Source organism: Panulirus ornatus, chromosome 50 (assembly GCF_036320965.1).
Source record: "Panulirus ornatus isolate Po-2019 chromosome 50, ASM3632096v1, whole genome shotgun sequence".
Taxonomy (NCBI): Eukaryota; Metazoa; Arthropoda; class Malacostraca; order Decapoda; family Palinuridae; genus Panulirus; species Panulirus ornatus.
In genome coordinates this window covers 25,497,986-25,512,940 of record NC_092273.1, presented here as the reverse complement: position 1 = coordinate 25,512,940, position 14,955 = coordinate 25,497,986, and the positions used below count along the sequence as shown (strand labels likewise).

At 41.9% G+C, this 14,955-nt stretch overlaps 1 protein-coding gene across 1 annotated transcript in view; it reads left to right on the top strand.

Moving 5' to 3' along the window:
- Positions 1-14,955, top strand: part of SLO2 (slowpoke 2) — a 1,142,188-nt gene that overhangs the window by 1,043,328 nt on the left and 83,905 nt on the right. Inside the window, 1 exon segment of the mRNA XM_071691568.1 lies at positions 6,896-7,030. Coding sequence (XP_071547669.1) covers positions 6,896-7,030 — 135 coding nt within the window.

Genomic DNA, 14,955 nt, shown 5'->3' with positions numbered 1-14,955 from the left:
AGGCCCAAAGCAACCAACTCTGATACACAGTAAAGAAAATCCACTCTTATAACACCAATACAGCCTCCTTGAAGCACCCTTGATCCATTCTAATGAAATCCTTTCTCCTAAAGAACATGCAAAACACAACCAGAGAAGCAGCCACAAACTAACCTCACACCTTAACAGGAAGTTGATAGAAAATGTACACAAGATCCAGCCAGAAGTTCATGAAAAACATACACGATCCAGCCAGAAGTTCATGAAAAACGTACACATGATCCATCCAGAATCAACTGCCCACTCTTCCTTTCCTTTCACTGATACAAACAGTATAATCAGAACTGTAAAGAACTCTCCTGCTTCAGGTCCTGACAACGTAATGAACTTGCACATTTTTTTTTTTTTTTTTATACTTTGTCGCTGTCTCCCGCGTTTGCGAGGTAGCGCAAGGAAACAGACGAAAGAAATGGCCCCCCCCCCATACACATGTACATACACACGTCCACACACGCAAATATACATACCTACACAGCTTTCCATGGTTTACCCCAGACGCTTCACATGCCTTGATTCACTCCACTGACAGCACGTCAACCCCTGTATACCACATCGCTCCAATTCACTCTATTCCTTGCCCTCCTTTCACCCTCCTGCATGTTCAGGCCCCGATCACACAAAATCTTTTTCACTCCATCTTTCCACCTCCAATTTGGTCTCCCTCTTCTCCTCGTTCCCTCCACCTCCGACACATATATCCTCTTGGTCAATCTTTCCTCACTCATTCTCTCCATGTGCCCAAACCATTTCAAAACACCCTCTTCTGCTCTCTCAACCACGCTCTTTTTATTTCCACACATCTCTCTTACCCTTACGTTACATACTCGATCAAACCACCTCACACCACACATTGTCCTCAAACATCTCATTTCCAGCACATCCATCCTCCTGCGCACAACTCTATCCATAGCCCACGCCTCGCAACCATACAACATTGTTGGAACCACTATTCCTTCAAACATACCCATTTTTGCTTTCCGAGATAATGTTCTCGACTTCCACACATTTTTCAAGGCTCCCAAAATTTTCGCCCCCTCCCCCACCCTATGATCCACTTCCGCTTCCATGGTTCCATCCGCTGACAGATCCACTCCCAGATATCTAAAACACTTCACTTCCTCCAGTTTTTCTCCATTCAAACTCACCTCCCAATTGACTTGACCCTCAACCCTACTGTACCTAATAACCTTTCTCTTATTCACATTTACTCTTAACTTTCTTCTTCCACACACTTTACCAAACTCAGTCACCAGCTTCTGCAGTTTCTCACATGAATCAGCCACCAGCGCTGTATCATCAGCGAACAACAACTGACTCACTTCCCAAGCTCTCTCAACCCCAACAGTCTTCATACTTGCCCCTCTTTCCAGGACTCTTGCATTTACCTCCCTAACAACCCCATCCATAAACAAATTAAACAACCATGGAGACATCACACACCCCTGCCGCAAACCTACATTCACTGAGAACCAATCACTTTCCTCTCTTCCTACACGTACACATGCCTTACATCCTCGATAAAAACTTTTCACTGCTTCTAACAACTTGCCTCCCACACCATATATTCTTAATACCTTCCACAGAGCATCTCTATCAACTCTATCATATGCCTTCTCCAGATCCATAAATGCTACATACAAATCCATTTGCTTTTCTAAGTATTTCTCACATACATTCTTCAAAGCAAACACCTGATCCACACATCCTCTACCACTTCTGAAACCGCACTGCTCTTCCCCAATCTGATGCTCTGTACATGCCTTCACCCTCTCAATCAATACCCTCCCATATAATTTACCAGGAATACTCAACAAACTTATACCTCTGTAATTTGAGCACTCACTCTTATCCCCTTTGCCTTTGTACAATGGCACTATGCACGCATTCCGCCAATCCTCAGGCACCTCACCATGAGTCATACATACATTAAATAACCTTACCAACCAGTCAACAATACAGTCACCCCCTTTTTTAATAAATTCCACTGCAATACCATCCAAACCTGCTGCCTTGCCGGCTTTCATCTTCCGCAAAGCTTTTACTACCTCTTCTCTGTTTACCAAATCATTTTCCCTAACCCTCTCACTTTGCACACCACCTCGACCCAAACACCCTATATCTGCCACTCTGTCATCAGACACATTCAACAAACCTTCAAAATACTCATTCCATCTCCTTCTCACATCACCACTACTTGTTATCACCTCCCCATTTACGCCCTTCACTGAAGTTCCCATTTGCTCCCTTGTCTTACGCACCCTATTTACCTCCTTCCAGAACATCTTTTTATTCTCCCTAAAATTTACTGATAGTCTCTCACCCCAACTCTCATTTGCCCTTGCACATAAAACATTTAAACCCATTTGCAGTCCAAGTATTTAGAAATATCTTCAGACACTTCTGGCTACTTAGCAAAATCCCTAACATCTAGAAATTTGCCAACGTGATACTAATCTTGAAACCTTCTAAAGCACCCAACAACTCTTCCTCCTACTGCCTTACAGAACTTTTTAATTCCAATCCTCAATATCCAAACTCTGTGAAAAACTGATTCACAGCAGAATCAAGCAAAACATCCCAGTGTCATCCACACAGCATGGTTTCATACCCAAACGCCGTTCCATCATACTTCATACTAAGCTCGTACAACTTACCCTAGATGGCTTCAATAAATGACAGCTCACCTCCTGCACAGTGTGTCTATATACATCAGTAAAGCATTTGACACTTACCCAACAAGCTTTAAACATCTACATGCCAACCCACCAGACTTACATGCATCAGAAGCCACTCTTCCCAGACAAATATGAGTCACACTTTCCGGTCTACACTTTGAACTTCACCCATTCTAACAATGTTTCAACATATCCCAAGACCCCTCATGCTCATTATGTAACTTCCATAACAAAGACACTAAGCACTTGTTCTCGGTTGCACTTGCATCACATTTTATGATCTGGGGTCTTGACCAGTGGATGTGGCCAGTTTCCTGAGTGCTGCAGGAGCCTTATAAAGGTAGAAGTGGCTCCTGGGGCAGGGATTAAGTATGCCACTATCTTTCCTTTTGAGAGACTGAAATGGTTAGAATAATTGTAAAAAAATTTGTTTATTGTATATATACTGTGTAGCTTAAAGTGGAGCTCCATCATCCCTACCCCATAGTTGCTGCATCTTAAGCATGTATTAGGTTAATAATTATATGAGAAAGTAATATATGGGGAAGTAATAACAGGTAGTGTTGAAGTGAGGAGATGGAATAAGTATTTTGAAAGTTTGTTGAATGTGTTGGATGATAGAGCTGCAGATATAGGGTGTTTTGGTTGGGATGGTGTGCAAAGTGAGAGGGTTAGGGAGAATGGTTTGGTTAAGAGAGAAGAGGTAATGAAAGCTTTGCAGAAGATGAAATTTGTCAAGGTGGCAGGTTTGGATGGAATTGCAATAGAATTTATTAAGAAAGGGGGTGAGTGTGTTGTTGATTGGTTGGTAAGGATACTTAATATATATATGGATCCTGGTGAAGTGCCTGAGGATTGGTAGAATACATGCATAGAGCCATTGTACAAAGGCAGAAGGGATGAATATGAGTGTTCAAACTGAAGAGGCAAAAGTTTCTTGTGTATTCTTGGGAAATTATATGGGAGGGTATTGATTGAGTGGGTGAAGGCATGTACAGAGCATCAGATTGGGGAAGAGCATTGTGGTTTTAGAAGTGGTAGAGGATGTGTGGATCAGATGTTTGCTTTGAAGAATGTGTGTGAGATACACTTGGAAAAACAGATGGAGTTGTAGTAGCCTTTATGGATCTGGAGAAGGCATATGATTGGGTTGATAGAGATGCTTTGTGGAAGGTCATAAGAGTATATGGTTTGGAAGGTAAGCTGCTAGAAGCAGTGAAAAGTTTTTACCAAGGATGTAAGTTGTGTGTATGGGTAGGAAGAAAGGAGAGTGATTGGTTCCCAGTAAATGTTGGTCAGCAGCAGGGGTGTGTGATTACCCCGTAGTTGTTTAATTTATGGATGGGTGGTTAGGGAGGTAAGTGCAAGAGTTTTGGAGAGAGGGTATAAGAGGGCCATGGAAGTGACTCAGTTCTTGTTTGCAGATGATACAGCTCTGGTGACAGATTGGAGTGAGAAACTGCTTAAGTTAGGGAGTGAGTTTGGAAAAGTGTGTGAAAAGAGAAAGTTAAGAGCAACTGTGAACGAGAGCAAGGTTATTAGGTTTAGTAGGGTTGAGGGACAAGTTAATTGGGATGTAAGTTTGAAAGGAGAAAAATTGGGGAAGTGAAGTGTTTTAGATATCTGGGAGTGGATTTAGCAGCAAATGGAACCATGGAAGCAGAAGTGAATCACAGGGTGGGGGAGGGGGTGAAGGAAAGCAAGAATGTTATCTCGGAGAGCAAAGATGAGTATGCTTAAAGGAATAGCGGTTCCAACAATGTTATATGGTTACATGACATGGGGTATAGATAGGGTTGTATGGAGGAGGGTGGATTTGTTGGAAATGATATGTTTGAGGACAATATGTGGTGTGAGGTGGTTTGATCGAGTAAGTAATAAAAGGGTAAGAGAGATGTGTGGTAATAAAAAGAGTGTGGTTGACAGAGCAGAAGAGGAGGTGTTGAAATGGTTTGGACACATGGAGAGAATGAGAGGAAAGATTGACAAAGAGGATATGTGTCTGAGGTGAAGGGAGCAAAGAGAAGCAGGAGACCAAATTGGAGGTGGAAGGATGGAGTGCTAAAGATTTTGAGTAATCGGGGCCTTAACATACAGGAGTGGGAAAGGCGTGCAAGGAATTGAAACAATGTGGTATACTGGGGTCGACGTGCTGTCAGTGGACTGAACCAGGGCATGTGAAGCATCTGGGAAGGTCTGTAGGGCATGGATGTGGAAAGGGAGCTGTAATTTCGGTGCATTACACGTGAGAGCTAGAGACTGAGTGTGAGCAAATGTGGCCTTTTTTTGTCTTTTCATGATGCTACCTTGCTGTAGGGGGTGGGGGGGCTATTTCCTGTATGGAGGGGTAGCCACAGGAATGGATGAAGGTAGCAAGTATGAATATATACATATGTATGAATATATACATATGTATATATGTGTATCCCTGGGGATAGGGGAGAAAGAATACTTCCCACTTATTCCCCGCGTGTCGTAGAAGGCGACTAAAAGGGAAGGGAGCGGGGTGCTGGAAACCTTCCCTCTCATTTTTTTTTTGGTTTTCCAAAGGAAGGAACAGAAAAGGGGGCCGGGTGAGGATGTTTCCTCAGAGACCCAGTCCTCTGTTCTTAACGCTACCTCGCTGAGGCGGGAAATGGCGAATAGTATGAAAGAAAGAAAAGAAAGTATATATGTGTGTTTCTGTGTATGTATATGTATGTTTTTTTTTTTTTTTTGCTGTGTCGCTGTCTCCCGCATTTGCGAGGTAGCGCAAGGAAACAGACGAAAGAAATGGCCCAACCCACCCCCATACACATGCCTTGATTCAATCCACTCACAGCACGTCAACCCCGGTATACCACATCAATCCAATTCACTCTATTCTTTGCCCTCCTTTCACCCTCCTGCATGTTCAGGCCCCGATCACACAAAATCTTTTTCACTCCATCTTTCCACCTCCAATATGGTCTCCCTCTTCTCCTTGTTCCCTCCACCTCCGACACATATATCCTCTTGGTCAATCTTTCCTCACTCATTCTCTCCATGTGACCAAACCATTTCAAAACACCCTCTTCTGCTCTCTCAACCACGCTCTTTTTATTTCCACACATCTCTCTTACCCTTACGTTACTTACTTGATCAAACCACCTCACACCACACATTGTCCTCAAACATCTCATTTCCAGCACATCCATCCTCCTGCGCACAACTCTATCCATAGCCCACGCCTCGCAACCATACAACATTGTTGGAACCACTATTCCTTCAAACATACCCATTTTTGCTTTCCGAGATAATGTTCTCGACTTCCACACATTCTTCAAGGCTCCCAGAATTTCCGCCCCCTCCCCCACCCTATGATCCACTTCCGCTTCCATGGTTCCATCCGCTGCCAGATCCACTCCCAGATATCTAAAACACTTCACTTCCTCCAGTTTTTCTCCATTCAAACTCACCTCCCAATTGACTTGACCCTCAACCCTACTGTACCTAATAACCTTGCTCTTATTCACATTTACTCTTAACTTTCTTCTTCCACACACTTTACCATATATTTACATATATTTGTTTATGTATATGTATGTATACGTTGAAATGTATAGGTATGTATATGTGCGTGTGTGGGTGTTTATGTATATACATGTGTATGTGGGTGGTCTAGGCCATTCTTTCGTCTGTTTCCTTGTGCTACCTTGCTAACGCGGGAGACATCGTCAAAGTATGATAAAAAATATTATATATATGTTATGTGGTGAATGCATATTTTGTGTAATTATGTATATGTACAGTACAGTACAGGAAGGGAGTTCTTCACTCACTGGGCTTCATAATTTAAACTGTAATTCCTATAAGACAGTTTTGTGTTTGTGTGCTTGTATTCGTTTGGGTAAAATTACTTATTTGTATTCTGCGGGGAGTAGGTGTTACACTTTGGGGCCTCATGTCTTGAACATTATCACTATTATACAACCTCTTAAATTTGTGTTTATGTGATTATCTGCTTTCTGTACCTGTTTGTGCAATGTGGAGAGGGGATTCTGTGCTCATGAGACCCCACCTCTTAATGTCTGTGTGAAATTCTGTATGTGTATCTGTATTGTATGCTTCTGTGGATACAGTCATTGAAAAAAAGATGCACATTACGATAACAAAACCTGGCAAAACCATAAACATTAAGAACCTGTAATGTATTGCCTCAGATGAAGATTGGGAAACAGGACTTGTGGATCCGGACATATGGCCGGCTGTACCAGAAGCTTTGCTCGACAACCTGTGAGATTCCCATTGGCATCTACCGCACCATCGACACCAGTAACATGGAGCCAGGCAATAATGTAGGTGGAGGGCTGTACCAGCCATAAATATTGTATACTTCCTCCTCAGGGCTGTGGTCATGAGGGAGGCCATTGTTTACCTCACTTCTCTAACTGTGAAGTATCTCTCATCCTAACTCTATCCCACTCACTTTAAATGTCAGTCATAAAACTTTTTCATCATGTGAAGAATTTAGATGTGAATATCATTTTAAAGAACATAATGAAATGCAAAAAAAAAAGCATTTGTTCCAATAGAATAAACTCTGAATTATTCTCATGAGCTGCATTATCACAAAATCCACTCACAGTTCTATGGGGTGGCTACAGCTATGATTTATAGACAACGAAGTGTGATATGAAGGTATTGGCATCAAATGGGCAAGATGCTTGACTCAAGTTTCACTTGGTGAGGTAAACACTGCCAACCTTTAGGAATGTGGCAGTGTAGTTTGGCTTTTGTTATATAAGATATTACAATGCAAGATATTTATATATATTCATTTCAGTTTTTATTTTAGTACATAATCTTTCTTCATTATATGAAACTCGTTATTTTTTTCCATACTAAAGAAAGCTATAACACTGAGGGTAAGGGGTGTGGCTAGGAGTGAGAGCCAAAAATCTTGTTGCAATCCAACTCTTTGTAAGCCACTTAGCCCAAAATGAATATTGTCAAAATTTTATGTACATTTATGGCAATAGCCTTGAATATTGACCTTAAGCATGATCTACAGCTGTCTTCGCCTAGACAACTATACCTAGTAATGGTTGTCATAATTAAGGGCATGTACTATTTCAGTGAAATGCTTTACTAAGCTTGTTTGATATTATTGAAAAAATAGATAGATAATTGAAAGTGATAGAATAGAATATATTGAAACCCTCAGTGTTTGATATGCATGGCTTTTAGTTTATACACACACAGGCTTCTATGGTATAGTGGTTAGTGTTACTGACCATGACTCAGTACAGACCTACCCAGGGTCTGGCCAGCATGGGTTCAAATCCTGGGCATGGCCGTCAGGTCATTCCTAACCCAGGTGTTCATCACCCATTTAGGGGTGGTATGTAAATGGTTACTTGATTTAGGCTGAGCTGTGTGTGTGTGTGTGTACACATATAGGAGTATGCTTGGTACATAATAACAGGGTTAAGAGACAGGGTAGCATGAGTGTAAAACTTTCTTTAACACACAAATGTTAATTACAAACACTGTCCTCAGCAGCAGCAGAGTTTGCAGATTAGATCATGGAATTTCAGAGTTACTGTAAAGAGGGCATACATGTACTTTAGCAGGTATGGGGAAGGAAGAGGACTTAGATAGGGCCCTAGACAGCTTTTAGAGCACTGAAAATTATGGGAGAAAGAGTAAAATCAGTTGTAAAACATAAGCTAACATTTTTGAGTGTTGTGTATACAGATGCCACTGAGCATCAGATGCTATATTTGTTGGTTAAGAAATCCACCTTCCTGAGTGTTTTGAATTGCCCACATGACTTACACTAATCAAAAACAAGAAGTAGATTTAGAGGCAAGGCCAGTATTCTAGGGTTCAGTGATACAATCAAAAGAGTTAACAAGGATGAAAATAGACCAGATTAGTAGTAACTAGGAATCCTTTAACTGTACCAATAAACATCTGGGAAGGCATATTTTGATTCTTTTTTAAATATAAGACCAACAGACCACTATTCTGGATATCGGGGAGCACAAGGGTAAAACAATAATCCTATGTGAATCAGTCAAGCAAGGATACATAAGCCAGAACAGGTATAGCAGTCTTAACTAGGATAAGTGTTTCTTAATCTGCAAGGCTGCCTGTACTAATACATCGTAGGAAAATTAAACAAGATTGGAGTACATGTAAGGATGAAATGTGTGAACAAGACAGTGAAGGAAGACTCCGATATTGATTTTTAGGGTTTTCTGAATGGGATGCCTGAAAGCTGATAGCTCCCATATTACGGATAAGGTAAATGAGCTTCTCAGGACAAACCACCTGGAGGGCAAGGTTAAAAAGGTGAATGATATTGCTAGGAATCATGAAAAGTCCTACAGAACACTAGATGTGGATCGATAGGACAAATTGAAGAACCTGAAAATTTTTATTGAGGACAATTGAATATGCCAGAGATAAAAAGAGATGGACATGATAAGCAGTATGTGATGGAGAATGACTGCAAAATTTGAAATCTGGAGGATGTACTCAGCATGTGTACTCATATAGGAAGGTATAGACAAAACCAGGAATATGATTTTAAGGTGGAAGATGACTGTTGATGAGAATCATTTGAAATAAGGGAAGAAGACAATGTGCCTAAGATCCTGAACAGATGGGCGAAATAATGAAATATTATGTCGAGCCATTGAGGAAGCAATAGATACTGTCAGAGAACTGTGATGAATAGATGAAAGAGTCAAAGGGTCAATATCATTTATGACATCAATATCATTATTCAAGTTCTTATTTCTCAGGGAGCAAAAATATTATTATTTGATTGTTATTATGCCCCAGGAGCAAAAAGCCTAGCATTAAGAGTATGGGGCTAAGTACATGGGCACTCATGTCCCTCAGATCACACTATAACTTGTAACATGGAGACATTACAAGAATTACATCTAAATTATGATGTACTAGGAAGTAGTGGCATATGGTATTTACTGAATCTTCAAGACAGCTATGAGGCAATGAAAATACAAATCTTAAAAAAGGAGGGAGAGATAACAAAGAGGGCATTGCAAGACAGTAAGAGATAACAGAAAGATGGGTCACTGTGTAGATAAAGGAATCCATGAATTAACCAGATGTAAGTCCTCACTGGCCTTTTAGGCTGGAAAGGTTAGCCATAGGACACAAGGTCCAGCTGTTACTTCAAAGAATGTATGTAAGAGGGTCAAGAAGAGAAATGAAAGAAGTTAAGAGAGTGGGGAAATACAAACAGAACACCAGGGGAAGGCCACTTAGACTAACATTCATTATGGATGTGTAGCACTAAGGTTCTTAAGCAGGTAAGTATTCTTCCTAAGAAAGAAGGTTTCAAAAGAGTGTTTGTTACAGCTGACATACTGAGGGAGGAATAGAGATTACCAAAGAGCAGAGGTAGAAAGAAAAAGAGAGAGGAATCAGATCAGGCCAAAAGGAGGGACAGCACCTCACTACTATCTTGGTGATTACTTTTTTTTTTTTTTAAGTTAGCTGATATGATACGGGCAGCTGTAACCTTAATCAAGGCCATCCCATCGGTGAAGGGGGCTAATGGGAAGGTAAAAACAAATAGTGGTGATGTGAGAAGGAGATGGAGTGAGTATTTTGAAGGTTTGTTGAGTGTGTTAGATGATAGAGTGGCAGATATAGGGTGTTTTGGTTGAGGTAGTGTGTGAAGTGAGGGTCAGGGAGAATGGTTTGGTAAACAGAGAAGAGGTAGTGGAAGCTTTGTGGAAGATGAAAGCCAGAAAGGTGGCAGGTTTGGATGGTATTGCAGTGGAATTTATTAAAGAAGGGGGTAAATGTGTTGTTGATTGGTTGGTGAGGATATTCAATGACGTATGGCTCACGGTGAAGTGCCTGAGAATTAATTATAGAGGTATAAGTTTGTTGAGTATTCCTGGGAAATTACATCAGAGGGTATTGATCGAGAGGGTCAAGGCATGCACAGAGCATCAGATTGGGGAAGAGCAGTGTGGTTTCAGAAGTGGTAGAGGATGTGTGGATCAGGTGTTTGCTTTGAAGTATGTATGTGAGAAATACTTAGAAAAACAGATGGATTTGTATGTAGCATTTATGGATCTGGAGAAGGCATATAATAGAGTTGATAGAGATGCTCTATGGAAGGTATTAAAAATATGTGGTGTGGGAGGCAAGTTGCTAGAAGCAGTGTAAAGTTTTTACCGAGGATGTAAGGCATATGTACAAGTCGGAAGAGAGGAAAGTAATTGGTTTCCAGTGAATGTTGGGTTGTGGCAGGGGTGCGTGATGTCTCCATGGTTGTTTAATTTGTTTATGGATGGGGTTGTTAGGGAGGTGAATGAAGAATTTTGGAGAGAGAGAGGCAAGTATGCAGTCTGTTGTGGATGAGAGGGCTTGGGAAGTGAGTCAGTTGTTCAATGATGATACAGCGCTGGTGGCTGATTTGGGTCAGAAACTACAGAAACTCGTGACTGAGTTTAGTAAAGTGTGTGAAAGAAGAAAGCTAAGAGTAAATGTGAATAAGAGCAAGGTTATTATGTACAGTAGGGTTGAGGGACAAGTCAGTTGGGAGGTAAGTTTGAATGGAGAAAAACTGAAGGGAGTGAAGTGTTTTAGATATCTGGGAGTGGATTTGGTGGCAGATGGAACCATGGAAGTGGAAGCGATTCATAGGGTGGGAGAGGGGGCGAAGGTTCTGAGAGTGTTGAAGAATGTGTGGAAGGTGAGAACATTATCTCAGAAAGCGGTCCAAACAATGTTATATGGTTGTGAGGCGTGGCTATAGATAGGATTGTGCGGAGGAGGGTTGATGTGTTGGAAATGAGATGTTTGAGGACAATATGTGGTGTGAAGAGGTTTGATCGAGTAAGTAATGAAAGGGTAAGAGAGATGTGTGGTAAGAAAAAGAGTGGTTGAGAAAGCAGAAGAGGGTGCATTGAAATGGTTTGGTCACATGGAGAGAATGAGTGAGGAAAGATTGACAAAGAGGATATATGTGTCAGAGGTGGAGGGAACAAGAAGTGGGAGACCAAATTGGAGGTGGAAGGATGGAGTGAAAACGATTTTGAGCAATCGGGGCCTGAACATGCAGGAGGGTGAAAGGCGTGCAAGGAATAGAGTAAATTGGAACGATGTGGTATACCGGGGTCGACGTGCTGTCAATGGATTGAACCAGGGCATGTGAAGCGTCTGGGGTAAACCATGGAAAGTTGTGTGGGGCCTGGATGTGGAAAGGGAGCTGTGGTTTCGGTGCATTATTACATGACAGCTAGAGATTGAGTGTGAACGAATGGAGCCTTTGTTGTCTTTTCCTAGCACTACCTCGCACACATGAGGGGGAAGGGGGATGTTATTCCATGTGTGGCGAGGTGGCGATGGGAATAAATAATGGCAGACAGTATGAGTTATGTATATGTGTATATATGTATATGTCTGTGTGTGTCTATATATATATATATGTGTACATTGAGATGTATAGGTATGTATATTTGCATGTGTGGACGTGTATGTGGGTGGGTTGGGCCATTCTTTCGTCTGTTTCCTTGCGCTACCTCACTAACGCGGGAGACAGCGACAAAGCAAAATAAATATATAAATTATTTTTATATATATGTTTTTATCGGGATGTAAGGCAGTGATATGTTAGGACTTGCCTTCCACACCATTATTTACTTAATACCTTCCACAGAGCATCTCTATAAATCGTATACATATGCCTTCTGCCAGATCCATAAATGCTACTATACAAAACCATTTGCTTTTTTTAAGTATTTCTCACATACATCGTTCAAGCAAACACCTGACCACATATCCTCTACTACTTCTGAAGAACAACAAAGAGCTCTATCACCCAATCTGATCTCTGTACATGCCTTCACTCCTCATCAAACAATACACCTCGCCATATTGGGCATTTATCCAGGAATACTCAAAAACTTATACCTTGAAATTTGAGCACTCACTGTTATCCCCTTTGCCTTTGTACAATGGACTATGCACGCATTCCGCCAATCCTCATGCACCTCACCATGAGTCATACATACATTAAATGAACTGTGGACTGTATTATATATATAATATAATATATATAATATATAATAATATATATATATATTATATTTTTTTTTTTTTTTTTTGCCGCTGTCTCCCGCGTTTGCGAGGTAGCACAAGGAAACTAGACGAAAGAAATGGCCCAACCCACCCCCATACACATGTATATACATACATCCACACACGCAAATACAACATACCTACACAGCTTTCCATGGTTTTCCCCAGACGCTTCACATGCCTTGATTCAATCCACTGACAGCACGTCAACCCTGTATACCACATCGCTCCAATTCACTCTATTCCTTGCCCTCCTTTCACCCTCCTGCATGTTCAGGCCCGATCACACAAAATCTTTTTCACTCCATCTTTCCACCTCCAATTTGATCTCCCACTTCTCCTCGTTCCCTCCACCTCCGACACAATATCCTCTTGGTCAATCTTTCCTCACTCATTCTCTCCATGTGCCCGAACCATTTCAAAACACCCTCTTCTGCTCTCTCAACCACGCTCTTTTTATTTCCACACATCTCTCTTACCCTTACGTTACTCACTCGATCAAACCACCTCACACCACACATTGTCCTCAAACATCTCATTTCCAGCACATCCGTCCTCCTGTGCACAACTCTATACATAGCCCACGCCTCGCAACCATACAACATTGTTGGAACCACTATTCCTTCAAACATACCCATTTTTGCTTTCCGAGATAATGTTCTCAACTTCCACACATTCTTCAATGCCCCCAGAATTTTCGCCCCCTCCCCCACCCTATGATCCACTTCCGCTTCCATGGTTCCATCCGCTGACAGATCCACTCCCAGATATCTAAAACACTTCACTTCCTCCAGTTTTTCTCCATTCAAACTCACCTCCCAATTGACTTGACCCTCAACCCTACTGTACCTAATAACCTTGCTCTTATTCACATTTACTCTTAACTTTCTTCTTCCACACACTTTACCAAACTCAGTCACCAGCTTCTGCAGTTTTTCACATGAATCAGCCACCAGCGCTGTATCATCAGCGAACAACAACTGACTCACTTCCCAAGCTCTCTCATCCCCATCATTATACTTTGTCGCTGTCTCCCGCGTTTGCGAGGTAGCGCAAGGAAACAGACGAGACGAAAGAAATGGCCCAACCCACCCCCATACACATGTATATACATACACGTCCACACACGCAAATATACATACCTACCCAGCTTTCCATGGTTTACCCCAGACGCTTCACATGCCTTGATTCAATCCACTGACAGCACGTCAACCCTAGTATACCACATCGCTCCAATTCACTCTATTCCTTGCCCTCCTTTCACCCTCCTGCATGTTCAGGCCCCGATCACACAAAATATTTTTCACTCCATCTTTCCACCTCCAATTTGATCTCCCACTTCTCCTCGTTCCCTCCACCTCCGACACATATATCCTCTTGGTCAATCTTTCCTCACTCATTCTCTCCATGTGCCCAAACCATTTCAAAACACCCTCTTCTGCTCTCTCAACCACGCTCTTTTTATTTCCACACATCTCTCTTACCCTTACATTACTTACTCGATCAAACCACCTCACACCACACATTGTCCTCAAACATCTCATTTCCAGCACATCCACCCTCCTGCGCACAACTCTATCCATAGCCCACGCCTCGCAACCATACAACATTGTTGGAACCACTATTCCTTCAAACATACCCATTTTTGCTTTCCGAGATAGTGTTCTCGACTTCCACACATTCTTCAAGGCTCCCAGGATTTTCGCCCCCTCCCCCACCCTATGATCCACTTCCGCTTCCATGGGTCCATCCGCTGCCAGATCCACTCCCAGATATCTAAAACACTTTACTTCCTCCAGTTGTTTCTCCATTCAGACTTACCTCCCAATTGACTTGACCCTCAACCCTACTGTACCTAATAACCTTGCTCTTATTCACATTTACTCTTAACCTTCTTCTTTCACACACTTTACCAAACTCAGTCATCAGCTTCTGCAGTTTCTCACATGAATCAGCCACCAGCGCTGTATCATCAGCGAACAACAACTGACTCACTTCCCAAGCTCTCTCATCTGCAACAGACTTCATACTTGCCCCTCTTTCCAAAACTCCTGCATTCACCTCCGTAACAACCCCATCCATAAACAAATCAAACAACCATGGAGACATCACACACCCCTGCCGCAAACCTACATTCACTGAGAAC